Raw genomic sequence first — 26,009 nt, 5'->3', positions numbered from 1 at the left:
TGATGATGATGATGTATGATGATGGTGATGATGAGTGATGATGATGATGATGATGATGATGATGATGATGTATGTGTGTACATCAATATAAGAGAGAGAGAGAGAGAGAGAGAGAGAGAGAGAGAGAGAGAGAGAGAGAGAGACTTAGCTAGTGCCCATAAATTAGCTGGAGAGAAGGTGGTGGGGTGGACCTGAACTGCTCCTTAAGACTCGATCGCTGAACAGGAGGATGACTTGAGAGGTCGTACCAACCCCACCTCACGCCCACCTCCTTCTCTGCCTTTACAACTTGTGGTCGCTGGAGATGTTGTGTCGTGAGTCAGCCAGTCAGTCAAGCGGATTCCGGCTATTATTGGTGACTAATTATCCAGTTTAGAGAGAGGAGCTATTGACGCCACACGAACTGTCCCTCTGTGTGTGTGTGACGGAAAATATACACCAAAAATCAATATCTTTAGACCTCTCTTTATCTATGTAATGTTTTATCATCTTATCTCTTATTCTCTCTCCCTTCATTCATTATCATCCCTCTCCCCTCACAACCTCTCCCCTTGTCTATCTATCTATCTATCTATTCATCTATCTATCTATCTATCTATCATTTGGTGATATCCCGTAACTCGCTGATCTAACCCCTCTTCCCACCCCCTTAAACTCACCACCTCACAGTACTTCTATTCTCTCGTCCCGTTACCTACTCCTCCCCACTTTCATCCACGATACACACACCACACACACACACACACACACACACACACACACACACACACACACACACACACACACACACACACACACACACACACACACACACACACACACACACACCACACACACACACACACACACACACACACACACACACACACACACACACACACACACACACACACACACACACACACACACACACTGACTACCAACTTGGCTGCCACTAATTAATACATCAACATACGACAGTCTGCCTCATTAATTGACAATCTGCCCACGCTTTCCCACCTGACACCTGATGTGACACATGGTGTGGTGTAGGAGGTGACACCTGATGTGACACATGGTGTGGTGTAGGAGGTGACACCTGTTGTAACACTTGGTGTGGTGTAGGAGGTGACACCTGATGACACATGGTGTGGTGTAGGAGGTGACACCTGTTGTAACACTTGGTGTGGTGTAGGAGGTGACACCTGATGTAACACTGGTGTAGAGGTGACACCTGTTGTAACACTTGGTGTGGTGTAGGAGACACCTGTTGTAACACTTGGTGTGGTGTGGGAGGTGACACCTGTTGTAACACTTGGTGTGGTGTAGGAGGTGACACCTGTTGTAACACTTTGGTGGTGTAGGAGGTGACACCTGTTGTAACACTTGGTGTGGTGTAGGAGGTGACACCTGCTGTAACACTGGTGTGGTGTGTAGGAGGTGACACCTGATGTAACACTTTGGTGGTGTAGGAGGTGACACCTGTTGTAACACTGGTGTGGTGTAGAAGGTGACACCTGTTGTAACACTTGGTGTGGTGGAGGTGACACCTGTTGTAACACTTGGTGTGGTGTAGGAGGTGACACCTGTTGTAACACTTGGTGTGGTGTAGGAGGTGACACCTGTTGTAACACTTGGTGGTGTAGGAGGTGACACCTGTTGTAACACTTGGTGTGGTGTGTAGGAGGTGACACCTGTTGTAACACTCTGGTGTGGTGTAGGAGGTGACACCTGTTGTAACACTTGGTGTGGTGTAGGAGGTGACACCTGTTGCAACACTTGGTGTGGTGTAGGAGGTGACACCTGATGTAACACTTGGTGTGTGTAGAGGTGACACCTGTTGTAACACTTGGTGTGGTGTAGGAGGTGACACCTGTTGTAACACTTGGTGTGGTGTAGGAGGTGACACCTGTTGTAACACTTGGTGTGGTGTAGGAGGTGACACCTGTTGTAACACTTGGTGTGGTGTAGGAGGTGACACCTGTTGTAACACTTGGTGTGGTGTAGGAGGTGACACCTGTTGTAACACTTGGTGTGGTGTAGGAGGTGACACCTGTTGTAACACTTGGTGTGGTGTAGGAGGTGACACTAGGTATAGCACTAGAAACTTCATATTCTTACTATGACACCTATTATTATTATTATTATTATTATTATTATTATTATTATTATTATTATTATTATTATTATTATTATTATTATTATTATTATTATTATTATTATTATTATTATTATTATTATTATTATTATTATTATTATTATTATTATTACTGTGATCATACTATTGTCGTTATTATCAAAACATAACCAAATATTGACCTATAACGTTGTAGTAATTACCTATGAAGGTGACACCATCATTATCATTTAAGGTTCCGTGTCTACACAACATTACGTACATCAATTGAAACAATATAATTCTTTAGTCGCTCAGGTACCACATTACATGACAACTACCCTCACTAAACGTACCATTAACCTGGATAAAAAAATGACCTTCCACCTCACAAGTGACGTCATCTCAGGTGATCAACATGAACTTTGACCTTACAGCTGGCATAAACTCCCTTTTAAGCTTATTACATTTTCCTCAGCTTATGGAACAAACTTACGCCGGTTAGGACAAATTAGAAGTGAGGACAGGTGTGACGTGTTCACCTGGGGGACCCAACTTGTTCTAACTCGACCTAACGTGTCACAGTTTGGTCAACTTTATCAACAAACTTACGGGAGTTGCCTCATTATACCTTGTAAGATGTGGAGATGGTAGTGGTGGGGTGGTTATGTAATTGTGGTGGTGGTGGTGGTAGTGTCATGGTGATGTGATGGTAGTATGGTGACAACGTGCTGGTAATGATGGTGGTGATAGCGAGGTGATAGTGACTGTGATAGCATGAAGGCAGTGGTATAGTGATGTGACGATGAGTATAATCATTTCCAATACACAATACAATAATATGGTGTGAAGAGAAATAACTGCATAAGGTATGGTGATGGTCATGGATGTGATGTCTGTATTTAAGCACCGTCAATAATTATAGTGACAGTATAGTGCGAGGAACATCCATCATCCCACAACAATTCAGACTGACGGTGATTATGGCGGGTGTAAACATTTAAGGAGTGTGTTTTGAAGCTGTCAGTCCTCATACACACCAAGTTGGATCTGATAGCTGTCTTAGTGGGGAAGAGGACCAAGAGCTGTCGATGATGATATATGTGTTATTGAACTATTGTGTCAGTGAGTGTCATACAGTGTCATGACAGGTAGGCAGGGGTGATTGATGATGGCGGTGGTGCTGGTGGAGGTGGTGATGGTGATTGATGATGAGGATAGCGAGAACAGGAATAATAATGATAATAATAATAATAATAATAATAATAATAATAATAATAATAATAATAATAATAATAATAATAATAATAATAATAATAATAATAATAATAATAATAATAATAATAATAATAATAATAATAATAATAATAATAATAATAATTGAAGATCTCATTGGTATCTCCAAATTACCCGTGATTAATTATTGAGCTTCAGTGTCCACCTGTCCCTCACCTATAACCAGGTAATAATTGCGGCTCATTCACTATCTCTGGACTCACCACACATTCATGCCACTGAGATAGAACCATAATCTCAATCCTCCATGAACCTTAGGACGAAAGACTCAACAAACTCTGGATAATTTGTGCCCCCAAAAAATTATTAAACAAAATTGTCTATTAAAATCCTTATATTACGGTGAAATTATTGAGAATTAAACAGATACTGATACATGTGGGCTGTGGGGTCTCATGATTTACTCGTCAATGTTAATATATAAGAGAAATATCATAACTTGATTCATTAGAAATATACTTGAACACACATATATAGGTATCTGGTCTTGTCTATTCAAAATATTATAATGCTTTGAAAACATTAACATACTGCTATTAAAGTACAGTCGCCTGCACTTATACCTGGTACAGTGAACGGAGTTTTTGTGGTATGTGGCAACTCTGTGAAATATTTATGTGAGCCTTAGTCTGGCTACCTTGTAAAGTTCCTTAGGACCATTCTGGGAATTTGAATAAGATGTAAACAAACACAGTTGCCACACCTCACCAAACCTGCCAGCCACTGTACCAGGTGTAAGTGTGGGCTACTGTACATATTGACATCAAAACATTATACTGTACTGTTATATAAACGCATAAGAACCCTCCCCCAAAGTCCTGTCCCTTCTAAGAACAAGAACTTACCAAGGTTCTACTCCACCCCCACCCCCTTCCCAGGCTCCCCTAACCGGCATGTAAAGTGGTGATTTTACTCTCCCCCCATCCCTTACGCCCTCACAGGTAAACTAATCAAAGATTCTCTCCTTCAGTAGGTCAGAGCCAGGAGTCACAAAGATTCGGTACGTTGATATTCATCCTCTTATACTACAGTGAACTTATCTTTGACTTAAGTTGGAGTCTCAGTGTGATTCTCTTGTCATCTTAGCGATATTAGTTTGCTGTATTAACGTAAGTATTCCAGTAAGGTGGGTTATTAATACTTCATTTACGAGGAATATCTAACTTAGGTACTTATAAGAACTCAAATTGACTCTTCTGATTTTTATCACATGAAAATTAGACACTCGGATTTATTTCACCTGATGACTGAGAACCCTAACCTAACCTAACCTAACCTAACCTGACGTAATCTAACCTAACCTAACCCCCACCCAGGTAACATTACGGTTTTTAATCATCAGGTAAAATTAGTTGGGGTGCCTACTCTTCATGTGATAAATTTTCTTTTTTAACTGAACATTAACGATTATCAATACACCTGACAGGTAAAACTAATGAGTAATTCTATATTCTTCAGTAGTTTTCACTTCTCTAATTCTCCTTTTAAAACTTCGATGTTATAAAAGGTGGTCATTATTTTTCTCTACATCTAAGTTATTCAATAATATCTTATACTTCAGTAACTCTGGACGTCTTGTACAACATTACTTCAACGGGACATTACATATTCTCTTTTCTTTCCCTCGAAGACAACAAAATTCTCTCTAATACGCCCCCACACAGGTAAAAAAATAATATTATCTCTGGTTCAACAGGTGTGAACTTAACACACAGTTTGTATCCTTAGACTGAACACCAAGACTTGTCTCTCCTCCTACAGGCAGTAATCAGTTAACCTTTATTTCTCCTTCAGTACCTCTGGACTCGTCGCCGTCGCCAATGTCCCCTGAGGTTCCTCCACCAGGGGCGGAGGGGTTACCGGGGTGTCCTCGGCCCAAGGGTCACCCCGGAGGACGGGCTCATCCAGCCTCGAGGAGGACCAGTGGTTATACCCGGCTGACGAGGAGTACCGCTCTACCAGGAGACGATCATCAGCTGTGTGAGTACCTGCCTTGGAGGAGGGTAAGAGGGAGAGAAGAAGAAAAGGAGGAGGGGAGAAAGGGAAGAAGGAGGAAGAAAGGGAAAAGGAGGGAAGAACATACTAAATCAGGCTGTGTAGATGAGCCATGCTCGGACTAGGGGCCGGTGTTTGCCCGGCGGACAAGCTAATATTTTGAGAGGAAAATTGTCAGGTGTTGTGAGTTGCGTGACTCCACCTCACCGTACAAGTTAACCAGAGAGGTCCGGCAACTGGCCACTTGTAATCAGTGTGCCAGGATTAGTGACCATGTCAGGTGCAGGTAATTTATCTCTTCATAAGACAGCCAACTCTTCTCTAGTCAACTGCCAACATTTCAAAGGAACCACCAAACTGAGAGGCCATTGACGTGAGGTGACAGCAGTTAGGGACATCATGACAAAGGTTACTGTCTCTTAACACCTGATTGGGGGAGGGAGGAAGACAGGTAGGGTAGGTGATCACCTTACAGCTGTGAGGTGGTGAAGTGACAGCAGTTAGGACATCACGTGACAAGGGTTCCCGCCACTGACGCCATTTAGTAAGACCGACATAACTGATATGTTCGAAATAAGGCGAACAGAGTATTAGGTTTTATATCTAGGTCATATTGCAACTATATCTTGCGTTAGTCAAGCCGCACCTCGATTATGCTATTCAGTTCTGGTGACCTTATTATAGAATGGATATCAATTCACTGGAGTCGGTGCAGCGAAGAATGACGAAAATAATTCCGGGACTTAGAAACCTTCCATATCAAGATAGGTTAAAGAAACTTAACTTGCATTCCCTAGAAAGACGAAGAGGGCGGGGAGATATGATAGAAGTATTTAAGTGGGTGAAAGGAATCAATAAAGGGATATAGATAAAGTTCTTAAAATATCCGAGCAGGATAGGACTCGGAGCAACGGATTCAAGTTGGATAAGTTTAGGTTTAAGAGGGAGATAGGAAGAAACTGGTTCACAAATAAGGTGGTGGACGAGTGGAACAAGCTTAGCAACTTTGTGGTAAGTGCTGGAACGCTGGAAAGTTATAAAACGAGGCTAGATAGATTCATGGATGATAGAGAGTGGTTGTAACGCTCGACAGGAGCTGCCATGCAGAGGCCAACCGGCCTATTGCAGACTCCTTATTTTCTTATGTTCTAAATACATTTAAATGTTGTTTTAGGCTTATTTTTCCCCATAAACGAAATCCTAGTAAACAAATCCCCCCCCAAAAAATATTATATATATATATATATATATATATATATATATATATATATATATATATATATATATATATATATATATATATATATATATATAGTTATCCTGGCAAGTAAATTTCAACAGTAAATGTTCAACATAATCTGCACAGTCTCTGGTTTTATCAAAATTGAATCACAGACAGAGGACACACACACACACACACACACACACACACACACACACACACACACACACACACACACACACACACACACACACACACACACACACACACATACACACACACACACACACACACACACACACACACACACATACACACACACACACACACACACACACACACACACACACACACACACACACACACACACACACACACACACACACACACACACACACACACACACACACACACACACACACACACACACACACACACACACACACACACACACACACACACACACACACACACACACACACACACACACACACACACCAAACGAAGCACGCTAACGTCACTCCAACACGAAAACTGACAAGGATTTTTATTCGCTCTACTAATGAATTAATGATTGAGAAAGTTACATTAGGGAAAGTTTTGTGGGAGACGGATGACCGCAACACCCAGGACGTTCCCTCAAAAGTCTCAGCTATTCCATCCAGTTCGTGACACTATTGAGCAACTCTGATGAGAACGTGAAGATTTCTCTAATTAAATGATGGGGAGTATTATGGCATGGAGAAGTATTAAGACTGGAGAGAGAGAGAGAGAGAGAGAGTAGGCCAACACCGTCTACTACAGTAATATCAACCGCGATAACTACTCAATCACTTGAAATACAAAAATACGTATTAACATCTCATTTTCCACACTTGACATTTCAGTCACTCTCAGCCAATAGGAAAACAGTGTGTGTACATTCATTTAACAAAAAACAAATATTAAGTTTTAAGACTGTGTTGTTGTGTTAGTATTCGGAGATTACATCAAGAGTGTGGGCGGACCTCTGTAATGTCACAACAAGCCAGTTCCTCGAGTTTGTTGTCAACACAGTGGTTGTGACGTCAATTTCTAGGAATGGCGCACCAATTTCGCTTTAATTGGCTGGATTTTTCCGGCCTGTGCTCCCATTGGCCAGAATAACCAGATTGTTCAATCATTTACCAACAGATGGCGTAATAGTCTAAGTTTTGAGGGTGTGTATTGCGTTGCCTCGCTCTCTCTATTGGCTGCATGTTAACAACTCCCGTTAACTTATTGGTTGAAAGACTAACGCTTCTCATACGTAAATTGACAGGTAGTTAGATCAGTTATCATTTGTGATGTTGAAATAATGGGTGTATATGTATATTGACGCACACAAGACATACATACACACAACACATACACGTACAAACATAGCACACACACACACACACACACACACACACACACACACACACACACACACACACATCTTCCCACTACAACAGAGGTGTACAGTTAACACAGATTTGAATATAAAATCATTTAAAATCTGAGTCTTCTCTTTAAATGGTCCTAAAATAATAGGGAATTAAATTACTATTATATTCCTATCATCGTATTATTTATCTTTCACCAGATCTGAAGGAAGTAGGATGTTGCCCACACCGCCAGCCTCCCCACGTGGGGCGTCAGTGTACCCAGCCACCACGCCCACAGCTCCCGGGGGCGTGGTGGGCCCGGTGACACGTATCACTCAGTCCCTGGAAGTGAACACGTCTCGTGACCTGGGGATGGAGGACGGACTCAAGAGACAGAGTTCGGTGACGGAGGGCGAGACCATCCGTATAGTGATCCATGATGTTGATATTGACCACCGCAAGGGTACGTTGTCTGTCTGTCTGTCTGTCTGTCTGTGTCATTGTTAATGTCTATGTAGTTGATAATAATGTGTGTGTGTGTGTGTGTGTGTGTGTGTGTGTGTGTGTGTGTGTGTGTGGAGATAGATAGTGAGTGTTCAGTGTCGGCACCCAAGCTCACACACACACACACACACACACACACACACACACACATAACTCTCTCTCTCTCTCTCTCTCTCTCTCTCTCTCCAACTTTAATTAAAAACCTTTTCTGAATTACCGACACGAAAAGAAAAATAATGCCACCAACGACACCAGTTGAGGAGGCAGCGCCCGGAGTAGGTAGATGTGTCGGGGGCAGGTTGTCAACACCCCAGGTAAACACTGAACATCGTGACGTCAGTAATGAGTGACGTCAATGAAGACACACACTCACCCACACGTTCACACACTCACATCCTACACATACACACACGCCATACACACACAGACACACACACACACACACACACACACACACACACACACACACACTACACACGCCCCCCCCACACACACGCCACACACACACACACACACACACACACACACACACACACACACACGCCCACACACACGCCCACACACACACACGACTGTAGCCAGATAGTGAAGCAGTACCCGCGCCAATAAGTGTCTCGCAGCAACAGACAACCGCGGGTCGTCAACATACTCAGTCCACTAACTCCTGCTGGGGAGGTGTTAACACTCACCTGCCTCACCACTCACCTGCCTCACCACCCACCTCCCTCACCACCCACCTCCCCACCACCCACCTCCCTCACCACCCACCTCCCTGTCACCACCTCCCCACCTCACCTCACCACTCACCTCCCCCACCACTCACCTCCCTCACCACCCACCTCCCCCACCACCTCACCTCCCTCACCACCTTAATTAACCTACCCCCACTAACCTAACCTACCTAACCTAACCTCTAATTTAACCCCAAATACTTTAACCTTAGATGTTAATTTCTATATGCATCAGTCAGCTGTATGTGTGTTAATACCGTCTTGGTTGACTGACTGACTTGCTGAGTGAGAGAAAAATTAAATTTCTTTATATCTTGTTTTTTCTTCTTTCGTGTGTGTGTGTGTGTGTGTGTGTGTGTGTGTGTGTGTGTGTGTGTGTGTGTGTGGGTGATATTTCCATTGATTATTATTGTTGTTGTTTGTTGTTTACAGCGAGTGTGGGAGACAAGGGAAGAAGACGTGTTAAGATACAGAGGGACATGTCTGACACTGGCCATAGGAGGAGTACAGAACAATGATGATTAACTCTCTGTAAAATTGAGTCAATATGTATAATCATCTATAATTATTTTAAACAGTTTGGTATAATCGCGTGTCATCGATAATTTTATAACTCCAAGATTACAGCCACATGACCGTAATGTGCTCGATTACTCTGGCCTGAGGGTTGGCGACCACGGCCCTCCTCTCCAGATTATTACTGTTTTTTTTCCAGGATGTCATTACCAGTCCTCTCTAGGGGTCCAAAGTTTTTTATTGTATCCATCTATTCCATCGTCTCTGTCCTCCTTGACCCCCTACCTAACTTAACCAAACCAAACCTTAGTAATTCTTTGCTTGTTTTCCATCATTATTCCTAATCTTTAAGTTAACATTCTCCTGTTGCACCATATTTCAAAATCCTCAACTTCTTTGTCTCAGCTAAATGCCCCAACGGTTCTGATAACTGGCGTAGAAAGTATTTTAGTAGCCCCCTTTCACCAAATTTCCAAAGGTTATTGAATAGTATTTTTAATTTGGCCTATTCTTGTATTAACTGTTAATTCATTTTTATCTATCATCACAAGTTACGTTATTTCCCACCTACGTCATATTCTCCACCTGGTGACGCTCTAAGTTCTGACCACCATGTTATAATTTTAGAATAAACATTACCTACGTCTTTAAGGCATTTAATCTAAGTTCATCATCTTTATCTTTTATTATTCAAACCAAACCAAAATAAATAACAACTTCATTATTTATTCACACTAAAACTTCATGATATCAATAAATATTTCAATATATTTATTCAGAGTCTCAATAGCACCATCATTTATACTATTTTTTTTCACCCCTCGATAATTTGTTTTCCTCGCTCTGGACAGGTGATAAATTTGCTACAGTATTTGTCACCCGCACCAACGTTACCAAGTCCAAAAGAAACTCGAATCTCAGTGACCGAATAATCCCAAACACGTCCCACTCAAGTCCCAGCACCAGGGTCCCACTCTCAAGTCCCAGCACCAGGTCCCACTCTCAAGTCCTAGCATCAGGTCCCACTCTCAAGTCCCAGCACCAGATCCCTAATCAAATCCCAGCACCAGATCCCTACCCAGATCCCAGCACCAGATCCCTAATCAAATCCCAGCACCAGATCCCTAATCAAATCCCAGCATCAGATCCCTAATCAAATCCCAGCACCAGATCCCTACCCAGATCCCAGCACCCAAATAAGTCATTACCTGATTGGAAAAGTTAATTAGCAGTACTCCGGATGCCCTGAAAGATTAATTACTGATCTTAATTGCTTTTCCCTGACACGTGAATTACCTCTCAAGTCTCGGAGTCTCTTTGGAGGTTGTTTAATTCCCTACTGAGTCTCTATTGAGTCTTTACACATGTAGAGACAACAGTAGACAAGACAGTAGACAACAGAGGATACATTATGGATAAGAAAATAACAGAGAGTAATTTTAGACGATGGACAACGTATAACAGATTGGATAAATGGATGATAGACTATGGATAATAGGTAATAATTATAGACAATGTGTTATAGACAGAGGATAATCGCCTATGGATATTAGGTACTGAAGAGTAATTATAGGTTATGGATAATGGATAAGGGTCTATGGATGATGTTTATTATAGTGATGGATAATAGTTGGCTCACGAGGATATTTACTGAGGTGGCTCACGAGGATATTTACTCAGGTGGCTCACGAGGATATTTACTCAGGTGGCTCACGAGGATATTTACTGAGGTGGCTCACGAGGACATTTACTCAGATGGCTCACGAGGATATTTACTCAGGTGGTTGAGGACCATCTGGAGGGCCAGCTGGCAGCGTCTCCACCACCAGTGACTTCGGGGAAACTTTTCTACTTTCTTGGATAAAGTTTGAATGAGGAGCCGTTGTCTTGAATACCCTATGATGGCGGCGTTTGTTTACTTCACTTAGAGTCCTGAAGGAAGGGTTTGTTTGCCTCAAATAGTCTTGTTTACTTCACGTAGAGTCCCGAAGGAAGGGGTTGTTTGCTTCACGTAGAGTCCTATTTACTTCACGTAGAGTCTTGAAGGAGGGGTCTGTTTACCTCAAGTAGAGTCCTGTTTACTTCAAGTAGAGTCTTATAGGAGGCGTTTGTTTACTTCACGTAGAGTCCTGAAGGAGGGCTCTGTGTACCTCAAGTCGAGTCCTGCTTACACTTAAATAATCTCTTTAAATGATACTCAGTGAACGTCTCTAGGCAAGGTAGAGTCACAATGTCATTCTTGTGTCAGTTTGGACTGTTTATCTTGTCTGTAGTCTCAATATAGCTTAGTAGTAGTAGTAGTAGTAGTAGTAGTAGTCAGCCAGGGTAGCTACTTATGTATTAGGATAGTTAATTTTAAGGTAATAAGATGGCGGCGAAGGTGTGGCTAATGGGGGAGGCTGGAGGCTACTTTAAAAAAATAATAATAATTAATAGTAGTAGTAGTAGCGTTATTATTATTATTATTACTATTATTATTATTATTATTATTATTTGTATTAATATTATTATTATTATTATTATTATTATTATTATTATCTTAATCTTATCGTGAAAATTACCTCCAACAAATACGTTTCCCCTAATCCATCGTTGCAGCAGACACTCTCCACAAAAGTCATACCTTCCCCCGTACCCCCAGCCCCTCTGTCACACGGCACTACACCTCTTGCTCAACAGCCACTCCAATATGGCTCTGGTCCTCTCAAAATCCGAAAAATTTTGAAGAAATAAAAATCACATGAAAAAAATATACAGGGTATTTTTTTCCTTTTACAAAATTTCGACTTTCAAAGAACTGACGCAGAAATGGAAAAATAAATGGGTGATGGGTGAACTCGGTCTACTGGACGAAGGAGAGAGAGAGAGAGAGAGAGAGAGAGAGAGAGAGAGAGAGTAGGGAGGGAGGGAGGAAGGAAGAAATGAAGGAAAGAAGGAAGAATTTAGGAGAGGTAAATCAATATACTGTAGGATCCACCGTGTTGGCTAGCGAGAGAGAGAGAGAGAGAGAAAAGAGAGAGAGTGAGTGAGAGAGGGGATATAGACAGAGAGATAGAGAGAAAGAGGCAAAGAGAGAGATAGAAGACAGAGAGGCGGAGAATATAGACAGAGAGATAAAAAAAGAGAGCAACATAGATGAGAAGAAAAGGAGATAAAAACCAGAGAAAGAAAGAAAGATAGAGAAAGAGAGACAGCGAGAGAGAGTGAGAGAGGGGGGGGGGAGATCACCAGTAACATTAACTCAGACAGTTATAAACAAACCTACACCACCACCATACTCAGGTGCCTCCCAGTCCACCTCCCTCCCCCTCCTTCTTCCCCCTCTCCCTACCCCCCTCACTTCCCCCTCCTTCTTCCCCCTCTCCCTACCCCCCCTCACCTCCCGCTCTTTTATTCCACTTCTCCTACCTCCCTCACATCCCCCTCTCAGTTGCCAGGTCGTAGAGAGGTTGAGCTGTTCATCCTGGCCTTCCTCCCCCCTCAACCACCTCCTCTTCCCGTCCTCCACCCCTCCCTCCATCACCACCCCCCTCCATCACCACCCTCCCTCCATCACCACCCCTCCTCCATCACCACCCTCCCCTCCATCATCCACCCCATCACCACCCTCTCCATCACATCACCACCTCCCTCCATCACCACCCCTCCCTCCATCACCACCCTCCATCACCACCCCTCCCTCATCCTCCCTCCATCACCACCTCCCCTCCATCACCACCTCCATCACCACCCTCCTCCATCACCACCCTCTCCCTCCATCACCACCCTCCTCCATCACCACCCTCCCTCCATCACCACCCTCCTCCATCACCACCTCCTCCATCACCACCCTCCTCCATCATCCACCACCCCTCCTCCATCACCATCACCTCCTCCATCACCACCTCCCTCCATCACCACTCACACCCCTCCATCCTCCATCACCACCCCTACCTCTCCATCACCACCCTCACCCCCTGCCCGTTTGTCTCTTATTTTTATTAATATCGTTATTACATTTTCACCACCTGCCTTCTTATATCCCTGAGCTGAGATTATCCTGAGTTATCCCGGCGTCTCTCTGGATACAGCTCTCTTCTACCCGGGTTCTAAACTGTAGGATTTTTACAGATTAGCTCGACTCTATGTTATATAAAGCACCATACTCCTCTCTGTCCTGGTGTGGAAATGACTATACTCGTATTGCTCTACAAAATCACTTCTACACAATTTATACTTTTTTTTTTTAGGTAGGATATGTTGACAGTATTAATAAGCCTCTTGAGTCTCTGTGAGCGATAACTATCATAATAATTCGGGTGTAAAATAATTATATTGAGTTATCCACCAAACGATTAACAGTCATTACACGTCCTAATTATGTGAAGTATCTACGGTGGTGTGTGTGTGTGTGTGTGTGTGTGTGTGTGTGTGTGTGTGTGTGTGTGTGTATGTAGCCCAGGTCATTCACCCCGACCGTGTTCTTGGACTCCTTGTATCTGGTCACATCTTCTCTAACAGGAGGAGACAGGTTGGTGTTAGCGTGGTCGCACATGTTGTCTGTCATCCTTCCTCGGCACCTGATGACTTCACTGACAGCCACCAGTGACTCAGCCAGATGGATCTTCTTTGGTGTAGGTTATTATCTTAGTCCCCCCAAGAGCCACCGCCCAGAACCACACGTTGATCTTCCTTAATACAAACTGTTCACATCTTTCATCGTCGCTGATCATAATAAGAGTGAAGTGAGTGATTCCCTCGTTAAGCGTCTTCTACGAATTAGTTTCACACTCTGTAAATACCAAGATTAGATTCTTGTTGAACTCAGTTGAGATGTGAGACGCAAGACTATAGAGGCGTAGTTTAGGATGATCTTTGAACTGGTTAAAAATGTTCCTGTAATCCAGTTTTCTGAACACTTTTGTCTCCACACTACAAGGACCGCTACCTGTGTGATTATCCTTGGTGAATTCCGAACTTGGGTTGAGTTGGTGTGAGTAACGCGGCCGAGTGTTACAAAGGGTTGAGTTGGTGTGAGTAACGCGGCCGAGTGTTACAAAAGCTGGCGACGAGGCGGCAGGAGTGTGACCGAGAAGGATGGTCTGATAACGGCGTCGTTTGTGTGAATCTTTGTGATGATTGTGTTTTCTGTTCTTATTTATTTGAGCGTAATTAAATTATCTTTAGGCAACGCTCGATCTCTCATCTGGTGATAGATGAGCCAGTTAACCATCTGTAAAGTGTTGAGGTTTTAAACCCGTGTAAACCACTGCTGAGCCTCACACCTTTACACACCTCAGAGTCTTAAAGAGCCAAAGACTCCGTGGGGTCATCTCAGGTGTACCTCGGTGGTTTAAGTGGATTTATCCCCCGAGAGCCTGAGATGTAGCCTCGTGAGACACAAGGTGGTCCTCGGGGCTAATTATACTAATTGTACCAACCGTGTTAATAGCCTCATCAATCTTTAGCTGACCCGAGCCTCGATTACGGTGGGGGATTTTTTTCGTGGAGCTGCTGAGAGGTACAGTCACCACCTCCCGCGGTGAGGTTTTAGGTTAATGGGGGAACGTGATGAAGGTGTCGCCTCTTGGGAACACCATCACCGCCCCCCCCAGACCAGAGGACAGGAAGAAAACCAGACGTTTCTAAACAGTATTAGGTTAGGTTAGGTTAGGTTAGGTTAGGTTAGGTTGCATCGAGTCTTGATGTTATCCTGAACAACAAGATCAGTCGAGTGTTATCTTACCTTGTTTTATGGGGGAGGGGAGGAGGTTCTATTACACAGTGTCCCATATGTCCCTTTAACCTGTTTCAACATGGGTCGAGTATGATGGATGACACGCTCGCTACGTCATACTAACTGTCCCACAAGTATGTCAACAAGTGTCTCGTATAATAGATCACTCTCAGTATGATGGACACTCACACTAACATTACTACAATACATGTGTGAAAAATATGTATAGAAACAGATAAACATGTCGGGGAGTTTGTTTCATTCTGCTCTCACCTCAGTCTAGCAGGAGGTAAAAGAGACTTCTAGATCACCCTGTGTTATTGGATCTCCGAAGGACGCCTCGGGAAAAGATACTACATCACCCACCTCTCCTTCTCCTCCCTCCTTCAGGATATATGGTAGAGAACCTGGAGAGTAGTTAAGCCCCCTCCAGGAGTAAGTGATCGGACACATCATCCAAATCCTCCGGTGTTATTTTTTTTCCTCCGTATATTAAAGGTAAATTTTTCACCATGTATCACGTACGACTTTTAAACGCCCTCTGTCCTCCGTCTCTTGACTTGGAGTGTCGGACATCACGGCAGAAAATGCACGAATCTTTTTCCTTCCTAAAAATCTGAAGCCCGGTGAAGGCGAGCACTGACACGGAGCTGCTGGCCCGTGGGGAGTGAGGGAATCCTGGAATGTGTTGGCAAAAATGAGTTTATTCCCGAATGATTTACAAAGAAAATAGTGGGTTTTGGAACTTTAGTCCAGTCTAACTTGTGTGTGTGTGTGTGTGTGTGTGTGTGTGTGTGTGTGTGTGTGTGTGTGTGTGTGTGTGTGTGTGTGTGTGTGTGTGTGTGTGTGTGTGTGAAGATCATAAACATCACCCGTCATGAGACCACACCACCCTCGAGTGCAGTTCTACCTCCCGGCGTCTTGTGTTCTACAGTGTTATTGAACGATACTGTACACACACACACAAGATTGCCCCCAGAAATATACAATCGCGTCTGGTCTTTCTAACTTTCCAATTCAGTGGAGAGCACGAAGCAACAGGCTATTTTAAAGGGTAATACTCTCTATCAAGGAATTCAATCGTGCCAATAATATCCTCCAACAAATGTGTTCTACAATGTGTTGGTGTTTGGCTGTAAATTATTATTATTATTATTATTATTATTATTATTATTATTATTATTATTATTATTATTATTATTATTATTATTATTATTATTATTATTATTATTATTATTATTATTATTATTATTATTCTTTTTCTATTGATATAATATTACAATATTGATATTTATAGTATTAAAAATTAGTATCATTATTATCATCTTTCTTAACATCCTCATCATTCCTATCATCACTATATCATCACTATATTATCACTATATCATCACTATATCATCACTATATCATCCCTATATCATCACTATATCATCACTATATCATCCCTATCAATGTTAGTATGATTATAAACACACACACACACACACACAACACACACAAACACACACACAACATACACATCCCAGCACACATACCACCAGCACACGCTACACCTTCAAACGACACACACACAAACACATAACCAGTCGGAGATCACTGCTCGCCACCTTGTCAATACGGATCATAAAACTGGTGGCGAAGGGCTGGCGAGTGGCGATAACCGGAATGAGAAGAGAAATAACCTGGGATATAGTTGCCCTAAGATATATATATACTTAGGGATATACATTCTTGGGTGTATACATATATACATGGTGTGGCATATCTCTTACTAAGGGGATATATATATACATTCTTGGGTGGATACATATCTATATATACATATGTGTTATATCACCAACTTTAAGCCTCGACAAGCACAAAGACTGGCAGGAAGGAAGATGACACTTAGGGCGTCTACCTCCTGAAGGTGTGTGTGTGTGTGTGTGTGTGTGTGTGTGTGTGTGTGTGTGTGTGTGTGTGTGTGTGTGTGTGTGTGTGTGTGTGTGTGTGTGTGTGTGTGTGTGTGTGTGTGTGTGTGTGTGTGTGTGAGGAATACTGAATGATTCTTTCCTCATCGGCTGTGCTTCTATTTTTTCCACCTTTCTTCTTCCTCCTTCCTCCTTCTCCTCACCACTCACTCCTCCATCCTTCCACCCTATTTCCTTCCGCTTAAAAGTCCCTCCTCCTTCTCTCCCTCCCTCCCCCTCTAAATAAAAAAGGGTGAGAGGAGAAAAGGGAGGAGGTGGTAGAGGGGGGGGTGTGGGAAGGAAGGGGAGGGGTAAAGATGGAAAAGGGAAGAGTAAGGAGTGATGGAATGGGGAAAAAGGTGAAAGGGTAAGGGATGTGGTGATGGGATAGGAAGAAATGAAGAAGGGAGATAGGAAAGGGAGGGTTAAGAGAGACAGAAACAGATGTGAGTAAAGAAAGAGAGATGGGAGGAGAGAGGAGAGAAGAAACGAGAGGGTGGGGGATAAAGGAGGTTTGAAGACATATGGGAAAGATGGGAAGGTAAGGAGGAAAGAAGATGGGAAGGAAGGTATTTAACGGGAAAGGGCCGACAGGTGGCGTAAACAAGTCTTAACCCCTTACATCATCTTCACCAAAAGTCACTGTTGTATTGCTTATGTTTATGTTTATGTTTGTGTTTATGTTTATGTTTATGTTTATGTTTGTGTTTATGTTTATGTTTATGTTTGTGTTTATGTTTGTGTTTCATATTGTGGATCACCTGAAAATTATACACTCCACCTTAATTCAACTGACGATTAAATAAGCTAAGATAACCTACCCTAACCTAACCTAACCTAACCTATCCTATCCTAACCTATCCTAACCTAACCTATCCTATCCTAACCTAGCCTACCCTAACCTAACCTACCCTAACCTAACCTAACCTATCCTAACCTAACCAACCCTAACCTATCCTAACCTAACCTAACCTGTCAGTCTACCAAATATGATCACGTAAATTCACTGAAACTAGACCGCATTTAAATGGAATAACGACCCCCCACCCCTGTGAAATTTCTCAAAACTACCCACATTCGTTATAGGTCATTTTACATTAACTGAAGATCTTAAACTGACAAACAGACGGACAGATAATAATAAAATATTGAACATACCAATTTCTTCAGCAACTACACGTAAAGGAAAATACCCAAAGTACTATAAAAAACAATCAGAATACAATAGCTATATATCCAATGGCCTTTAAATAAAAGAAAATAATATCTTCACAAAATGCATAAATAAAATGCCTGTCCTCGCTAAAAAATATAATAAATAAATAAATCCTACAGAATACACGAAAATAAATATCTAATACTTAGCAAAAATAATATAGCTCTTAAGACCTTTGAACACTTGTATAGTGGTGAGGGCAGAGGTGAGGGGTGAGGCAGAGGTGAGGGTAGAGGCAGAGGTGGGGGTGAGGCAGGAGTGAGGTGAGGCAGAGGTGAGAGGTGAGGCAGAGGTGAGGTGAGGCAGGAGGTGGGGTGAGGCAGGGTGAGGTGAGGCAGAATTGGGGGGTGAGGCAGAGGTGGGGGTTGAGGCAGGGTGAGGTGAGGCAGGTGGGGGGTGAGCCAGAGTGGGGTGAGGCAGAGGGTGAGGGGGTGAGGCAGAGGTGATGTGGGGCAGGGTGATGGGGTGGGGCAGGTGGGGGGTGAGGCCAGGGTTGGGGGTGAGGGCAGGGGTTTGAGGTGAGGGTGGTGAGGTGGTGCAGGGGTGAGGGTGAGGCAGAGGTGAGGGGGTGAGGCAGAGGTGAGGGGGTGAGGCAAAGGTGAAGCAGGGGTATGGTGGTGGCAGTAATGGCTTGTATATATAACAGGTGGTTTACTCCCCCTCATACCAATATTGACACGGCCACAGGTACACACAACACCTGCGAGCGGAATAATTACTGCTCTCACCTGTAGAAAAATAATGATTGTGCCGAGAGAGAGAGAGAGAGAGACAGAGAGAGAGATTCATACCGTGTTATAGTTACATTTATGTCTTTAAAGTTTTAGACACATTTATGAGCTAAGATACTTTTGTGTTGAGTAGTGTAAGTTTTTATGATTCATTATTTTATTAGCTTTCCAAAATCATTCATTACTGTTGTGTCATAAGCATATTTGTGTGTGTGTGTGTGTGTGTGTGTGTAATAATAATAATAATAGTGGTTTATTGAAAGGCTTGGCAGCCAGAAGGCTGAAAATATGCAGTTATATTTGTGTGTGTGTGTGTGTGTGTGTGTGTGTGTCCAAAGAGCTAAAAATGAGACTCCCACTCAGGCGAGCACAGGTGGAGTGACAGCACAAATTACCTGACTCGTGGAAAGCTTTTCACGCCTAGTCGTTTCAGTGTGCCACTCAGGTATGAAATAGTAATATATACAACGAACCGTGGGAGCCAACCAGATGGTGTGTGTGTGTGTGTGTGTGTGTGTGTGTGTGTGTGTGTGTGTGTGTGTGTATGTGTGTGTGTGTGTGTGTGTGTGTATGTGTGTGTGTGTGTGTGTGTGTTCATCTACTACTCTGCCTTCATAAACACCACCCTGTAGTCACACTTGCCACGAAGGGTAATGGCCTCCCTGGGATGGTTCTAAAGTGCTTAACAATATGAGAGGATTGTATTTAATGGAGGAGGAAAGGAAAGACTTAAGAAATAAATCGTACGCCCTCCAACACTGATCATCGCGGCTGGGAAACACTCCAACTCTACCAGTCGTCCCCAAATCGTCGTACAGCTCTCAGTCCAGTCCAGGCAAGAGCCCCCTCCCCTCCCCAAAAAACCTCTCCACTACTAACGCGAGTATAACAGTTAATCACACAAACACGACAAATACAATAACCAATTACATATTCGTCATATTGAGCCACGTGTTATTACAATATATCATGTTTCTCGACACATATTACTATTATTAAAGGGGCAGACTCACTCCCTGGCTCCCATACTATTGTTGTACTGTACCTCTCTCTCTCTCTCTCTCTCTCTCTCACACACACTGGATGGAACTTCAGCTCGTATTTTAATTTCCACGACTGTTACTAATACTTGCACAGCTTCCCAGTACTTTAACTCATTTACATATTCACTCCATGTTCACACAACTCACCTGGACCGTAACTGAACTCATATAATACCTCACTGTACTGACTCTAAATCCTCACTAATATAACTTCCCTACGTTATAAATTATCTTCATAACTCTACATAAAATTATCGCTTATATAACCCAACTGTGCGTTAAGTTCTCTTCTTCATAACCCCACATTACATCCTCCTTTACGTAACTCAACTCCATTCCAAATTATACCTTCATAAAACACCAATGGGTTTATTTTAGTGACTATTAATTACACTGGGTTATATATTCTGGTGCATATAACTAGAGGAAAGACTATAACACCTCTTAAATAACCCCAGTAGTGTTAAATATCTCACCTATAACTCAGATGACCTTGTAATTCTCGACTATATAACTCCGACAGACTTTAATATTGTCCTTTATTTAACTACAATATATTTTTTAACCCATCAGAAGGTCTTGTACCCCTTAGTTATTATATTTTGGCAGGCAGACGATTTATTCAGCTGAGAGAAACCCCTACCTCCCCCCTACCTCACCCTTACCTCACCCTTACCTCCCCTTACCTCCCCTTACCTCTCCCTGCCTCCCCTCTCTCCTGCCTCCTCCCTGCCTCCCCCTACCTCCCCCTACCTCCCCCTTACCTCCCTTACCTCACCCTCCCTTGCCCCCTACCTCTCCCCTGCCTCCCCCTACCTCCCCTACCTCCCACCCTTACCTCCCTCCACCATACCTCCCCCTAACCTCCCTTACCCCCTACCTCTCTCTCCCTTACCTCCCTTACCTCCCTTACCTCTTATACTATCCTTATATCTCTACCCTTACCTCCTTACCTCTATACCACCCCTACCTCTCCCTTACCTCCCCTTACCTCCCCACCTCCCCCTGCCTCCCCGTCACTAAAAGCTTCAAATCTCTCTTGTATCACTCTTATATAACCCTTATATAATCACCGAGCATTAAAAACTCGTCTATATAACTCCAACAGACCATAAAATCACATTTGTTTAGCTCCAAAAAACCGTAAATTCAGGTTTATATATATAATAGATTTTAAAAGTTAGATACGACCTGAAAACTTGTCCTGTCGGCTTATTTTACCGACAGATCAAACACACCAAGCGTTGCCTGAGGGTTAGATTAAGTTAGGTTAGGTTAGATTAAGTTAGGTTAGGTTAGATTAAGTTAGGTTAGGTTAGATTAAGTTAGGTTAGATTAGATTAAGTTAGGTTAGGTTAGATTAAGTTAGGTTAGGTTAGATTAAGTTAGGTTAGGTTAGATTAAGTTAGGTTAGGTTAGATTAAGTTAGGTTAGGTTAGATTAAGTTAGGTTAGGTTAGATTAAGTTAGGTTAGGTTAGATTAAGTTAGGTTAGGTTATATTAAGTTAGGTTAGGTTAGATTAAGTTAGGTTAGATTAGATTAAGTTAGGTTAGATTAGGTAAGCCGCCCCCCCCCCCCTAAAATTATATAAGGTACCTCTTTAATTGGGTTAAGTCGGAGTAGTGTAGCACAGGTGGGATTTAAGGATCAGGAGCAGGGGGGGAGGGGAGGAGGCAGATGATGGTAGGTAATAGTCCGTGTTTCGTTTACCACACGTCAGGGTTCTCATTACGGCACACACGGAGTTCACGGTAATGGAAATTAAATGGCGTAAAGTCAGCGAGTTTTTCCCAGAATTACACCATAGTGGATCACATTAAGATTAGACACCCCAGCTTATTTCACATGAAGATAAGACACCCCAGCTTATTTCATATGAAGATAAGGCTGCAAACTTATTCCTTCCTCAAATTTGGTTTCCCTCCAATCATTTCCTTATACTCTCTCTCTCTCTCTCTCTCTCTCTCTCTCTCTCTCTCTCTCTCTCTCTCTAACCCCTCGTGTATATTGGAATCCAAATTCCTTCATCTCTATACACACACACACACAAGCGTAATGAAAGCAAACATATATTATTACATAAACAAGTCGATATACTGTATAAACACACTGCAGTCCTCCTTCCCTCTCTTGTGGTAATCCATCTATGCTTAAATTACTTTACACACCCACCTACACACACACACACATACACACGACTCCTACACCTACACCACGTTGTACACTATTCCAACACAGTATTCTGAATGTGTGGGTGTTTTCCCCCCTGAGTACCGTTTTTTTTTCCAGGAGAGTCACTACGGCTTTACTCAAATGGAGCCAGTTAGGGGGTGACTCCATGTGATGCCGTACAGTTTCAATTGACATGAAGTTTTGACGGTGAATTTATATATAGAGAGAGAGACACTACTGTAATCCCACTGTAGAAGATAAAATACAGAAATAAGAGAAGCTAAAATACAGTATACGGTTTCAGAAGTGAGGTTTTAAATAGGCGTCGTCACATATGAACAGAGTGTAAGCGAGGCTGCCTAGTATGGACCAATGAACTAGCTGTAGTTTCCCTCCATCCTTACGTTCTTTAGTAACACCAAGACGCCGTTCTGGTTAAAAATAAAAAGTGGCCATAACTCCATGAGCTTGAAGACTATAGCAATTACTCTTAATCTTTGGGGCCAATCTTCATCTGGCAGGTAATTATCTCTCAGATGTTCAGGTGAGTCTTATAATTTTACAACATTTTTCTATGCTTCCAAAATGACATTGATGATTCAGTAATATTAAAGAGAGGCGAAAGAAAAAACTGAGGTATTAAAGACTACGAGAAGTGTTCACAAGAAAATGTTTGAGAAATGTTCAAAGTACGACTAACCTTCCAGAAATGTTCAAAGTACGACTAACCTTCCAGAAATGTTCAAAGTACGACTAACCTTCCAGAAATGTTCAAAGTACGACTAACCTTCCAGAAATGTTCAAAGTACGACTAACCTTCCAGAAATGTTCAAAGTACGACTAACCTTCCAGAAATGTTCAAAGTACGACTAACCTTCCAGAAATGTTCAAAGTACGACTAACCTTCCAGAAATGTTCAAAGTACGACTAACCTTCCAGAAATGTTCAAAGTACGACTAACCTTCCAGAAATGTTCAAAGTACGACTAACCTTCCAGAAATGTTCAAAGTACGACTAACCTTCCAGAAATGTTCAAAGTACGACTAACCTTCCAGAAATGTTCAAAGTACGACTAACCTTCCAGAAATGTTCAAAGTACGACTAACCTTCCAGAAATGTTCAGTAAATAATCTCAATCAGTGTAGGAGATGGAACACGGGAGGGTATTGTAATCTGGTTTGTTCGTGTGTCATTCAGTCAGTAATCCTTCGTGAATTGTTTTAGTCTGCGAGTCAGTCAGTCAGTCAGTCACTCAGTCAGTCAGTCAGTCAGTCAGTCAGTCAGTGAACTCCAGGACGACAGCATCCTCCTCACGGGGTCTTGATCTCTTGGTTAAGGAGAGAGTACTCGAGCTGTCAGGGCAAGACAATGATGGAGGAGACAAAGGTGGCCCCTCCTCCTCCTGCATCACAAGCAAGGGTACAGTGGAGATGTAAGTCTGTGTAGGTTGTGTAAGTGTAAGTCTGTGTAGGTTGTGTAAGTGTAAGTCTGTGTAAGTGTAAGTCTGTGTAGGTGAACGTGTGTGTATGTCAAGAGACGTCAGTAATGGTGCACATGAAGTAATAATGGAAACCGACGTGACAAAAGGCCAAAGCCATGAATAGAGAGACATGACAGTACACGTCTTAATAACATGTAATAACCTCGTCTCATGATAGAGGCCACCACAATATACTGTACAACACTCAGCTGATATAACTTTTTTATTATCTCTCTCTCTCTCTCTCTCTCTCTCTCTCTCTCCTGTATATTTAACCCTAACCCAACCAGCTTAATCCAACTCAACCTCACTTAACCTACCCAACCTAATCTAACTCACCCATTACGACTCTCACCCATTACGACTCTCACCCATTACGACTCCTCACCCATTAAGACTCTCACCGTGACTCTCACCCATTAAGACTCTCACCCATTAAGACTCTCACCCATTAAGACTCTCACCCATTACGACTCTCACCCATTAAGACTCTCACCCATTACGACTCTCACCCATTACGACTCTCACCCATTACGACTCTCACCCATTACGACTCTCACCCATTAAGACTCTCACCCATTACGACTCTCACCCATTACGACTCTCACCCATTACGACTCTCACCCATTAAGACTCTCACCCATTAAGACTCTCACCCATTACGACTCTCACCCATTACGACTCTCACCCATTACGACTCTCACCCATTACGACTCTCACCCATTACGACTCTCACCCATTACGACTCACACATGGTACGACTGACACCCATTAGGATAGGTCGTCGGTGACATCCATTAGAACTAAGGGGAGGGGAAGGGGGGTTGAATAAACATAAGTGATAGTTACCCGATAGAGAACTAGTGTGGATAAGAGTCGATAATAACTCCCCATTGGGTCATGACCTCCGTTGTCGCTCAGGTCTTAGGGAAAAAACTTGCAGAAAACAGGAAAAAAGTCACGAGGAATAAAGTCACGGGGAAAAAAGTAATAGAGAAGGAATTACGAGAACAATTTCACAGAAAAAGTCGTAGAATATAAACACCTCTTATGTGTAGGTTAGGTTAGGTTAGGTTAGGTTAGGTTAGGTTTGTGAATTCCCTACATTCATTGCCCTTACCAGAGGTTCGGTCAATGGTCACCAGGTGTTAGGTCAAAGGTCACCAGGTGCAATTAGTCGTGAAATAATAATTACAAACACTTGGAGCTTTAAAGAAAGATAATGAAGAAAATTGAATAAACAAAAGCAAGGTTATGATGTCTGCGAATGTGTTGGTAGCCCTGTGGTGAGTCTTGTGTTGGTAGCCCTGTTCTTCCTCTCCTTCTCCTTCCTCTCCTTCTCCTTCCTCTCCTTCTCCTTCCTCTCCTTCTCCTTCCTCCTTCCTTCTCCTTCCTCTTCAGTTCCTTCCTCTCCCTTCTCCTTCCTCTCTTCTCTTCCTCTCCTTCTCCTTCCCTCAACCTTCTCACTTCCTCTTCCTTCTCCTTCCCTCTCCTTCTCCTTCCTCTCCTTCTCCTTCCTCTTCTTCTCCTTCCTCTCCTTCTCCTTCTTCTCCCTTCTCCTTCCTCTCCTTCTACAAGCAATTGCAATTATTCCTCATACTCTGATCAAAATGGACCAATTAATTTGAAACTTGACAGACTTGTTCCTTGACCCAATACCGTCCAAGTCTTCTTTCTTAAATTAATCTTCTGGCATTTTTAATAAGTTCTATGACGTCATTGTTCACTCAACCTAAAGATTGGATATTATGAGCCTCTCTCTCTCTCTCTCTCTCTCTCTCTCTCTCTCTCTCTCTCTCTCTCTCTCTCTCTCTCTCTCTCTCTCTCTTACTATTCGCCAATAGACCAATTAATTAAGGTGAAGTTTCAATAAAAAATATCTAATTACAATCCCTCCCCCCAAAAAATTATTAATTAAAAAGAATAAAGTTGAGTTAAGTATCTTTGGGTCATT

General features: G+C 42.6%; 1 protein-coding gene across 1 annotated transcript in view; it reads left to right on the top strand.

Moving 5' to 3' along the window:
* The window catches only part of LOC121854738 (regulating synaptic membrane exocytosis protein 1-like), a 102,178-nt gene that overhangs the window by 6,105 nt on the left and 70,064 nt on the right, over positions 1–26,009 (top strand). Inside the window, exons 4-6 of the mRNA XM_042349476.1 lie at positions 5,237–5,371; positions 8,215–8,459; positions 9,664–9,732. Coding sequence (XP_042205410.1) covers positions 5,237–5,371; positions 8,215–8,459; positions 9,664–9,732 — 449 coding nt within the window. The remainder of the gene's footprint in view (positions 1–5,236; positions 5,372–8,214; positions 8,460–9,663; positions 9,733–26,009) is intronic.

Source organism: Homarus americanus, unplaced genomic scaffold (genome assembly GCF_018991925.1).
Source record: "Homarus americanus isolate GMGI-L3 unplaced genomic scaffold, GMGI_Hamer_2.0 scaffold53233, whole genome shotgun sequence".
Classification (NCBI taxonomy): Eukaryota; Metazoa; Arthropoda; class Malacostraca; order Decapoda; family Nephropidae; genus Homarus; species Homarus americanus.
Note: the sequence above shows the minus strand (reverse complement) of the source record. Positions and strands in the feature narration are given on the sequence as shown.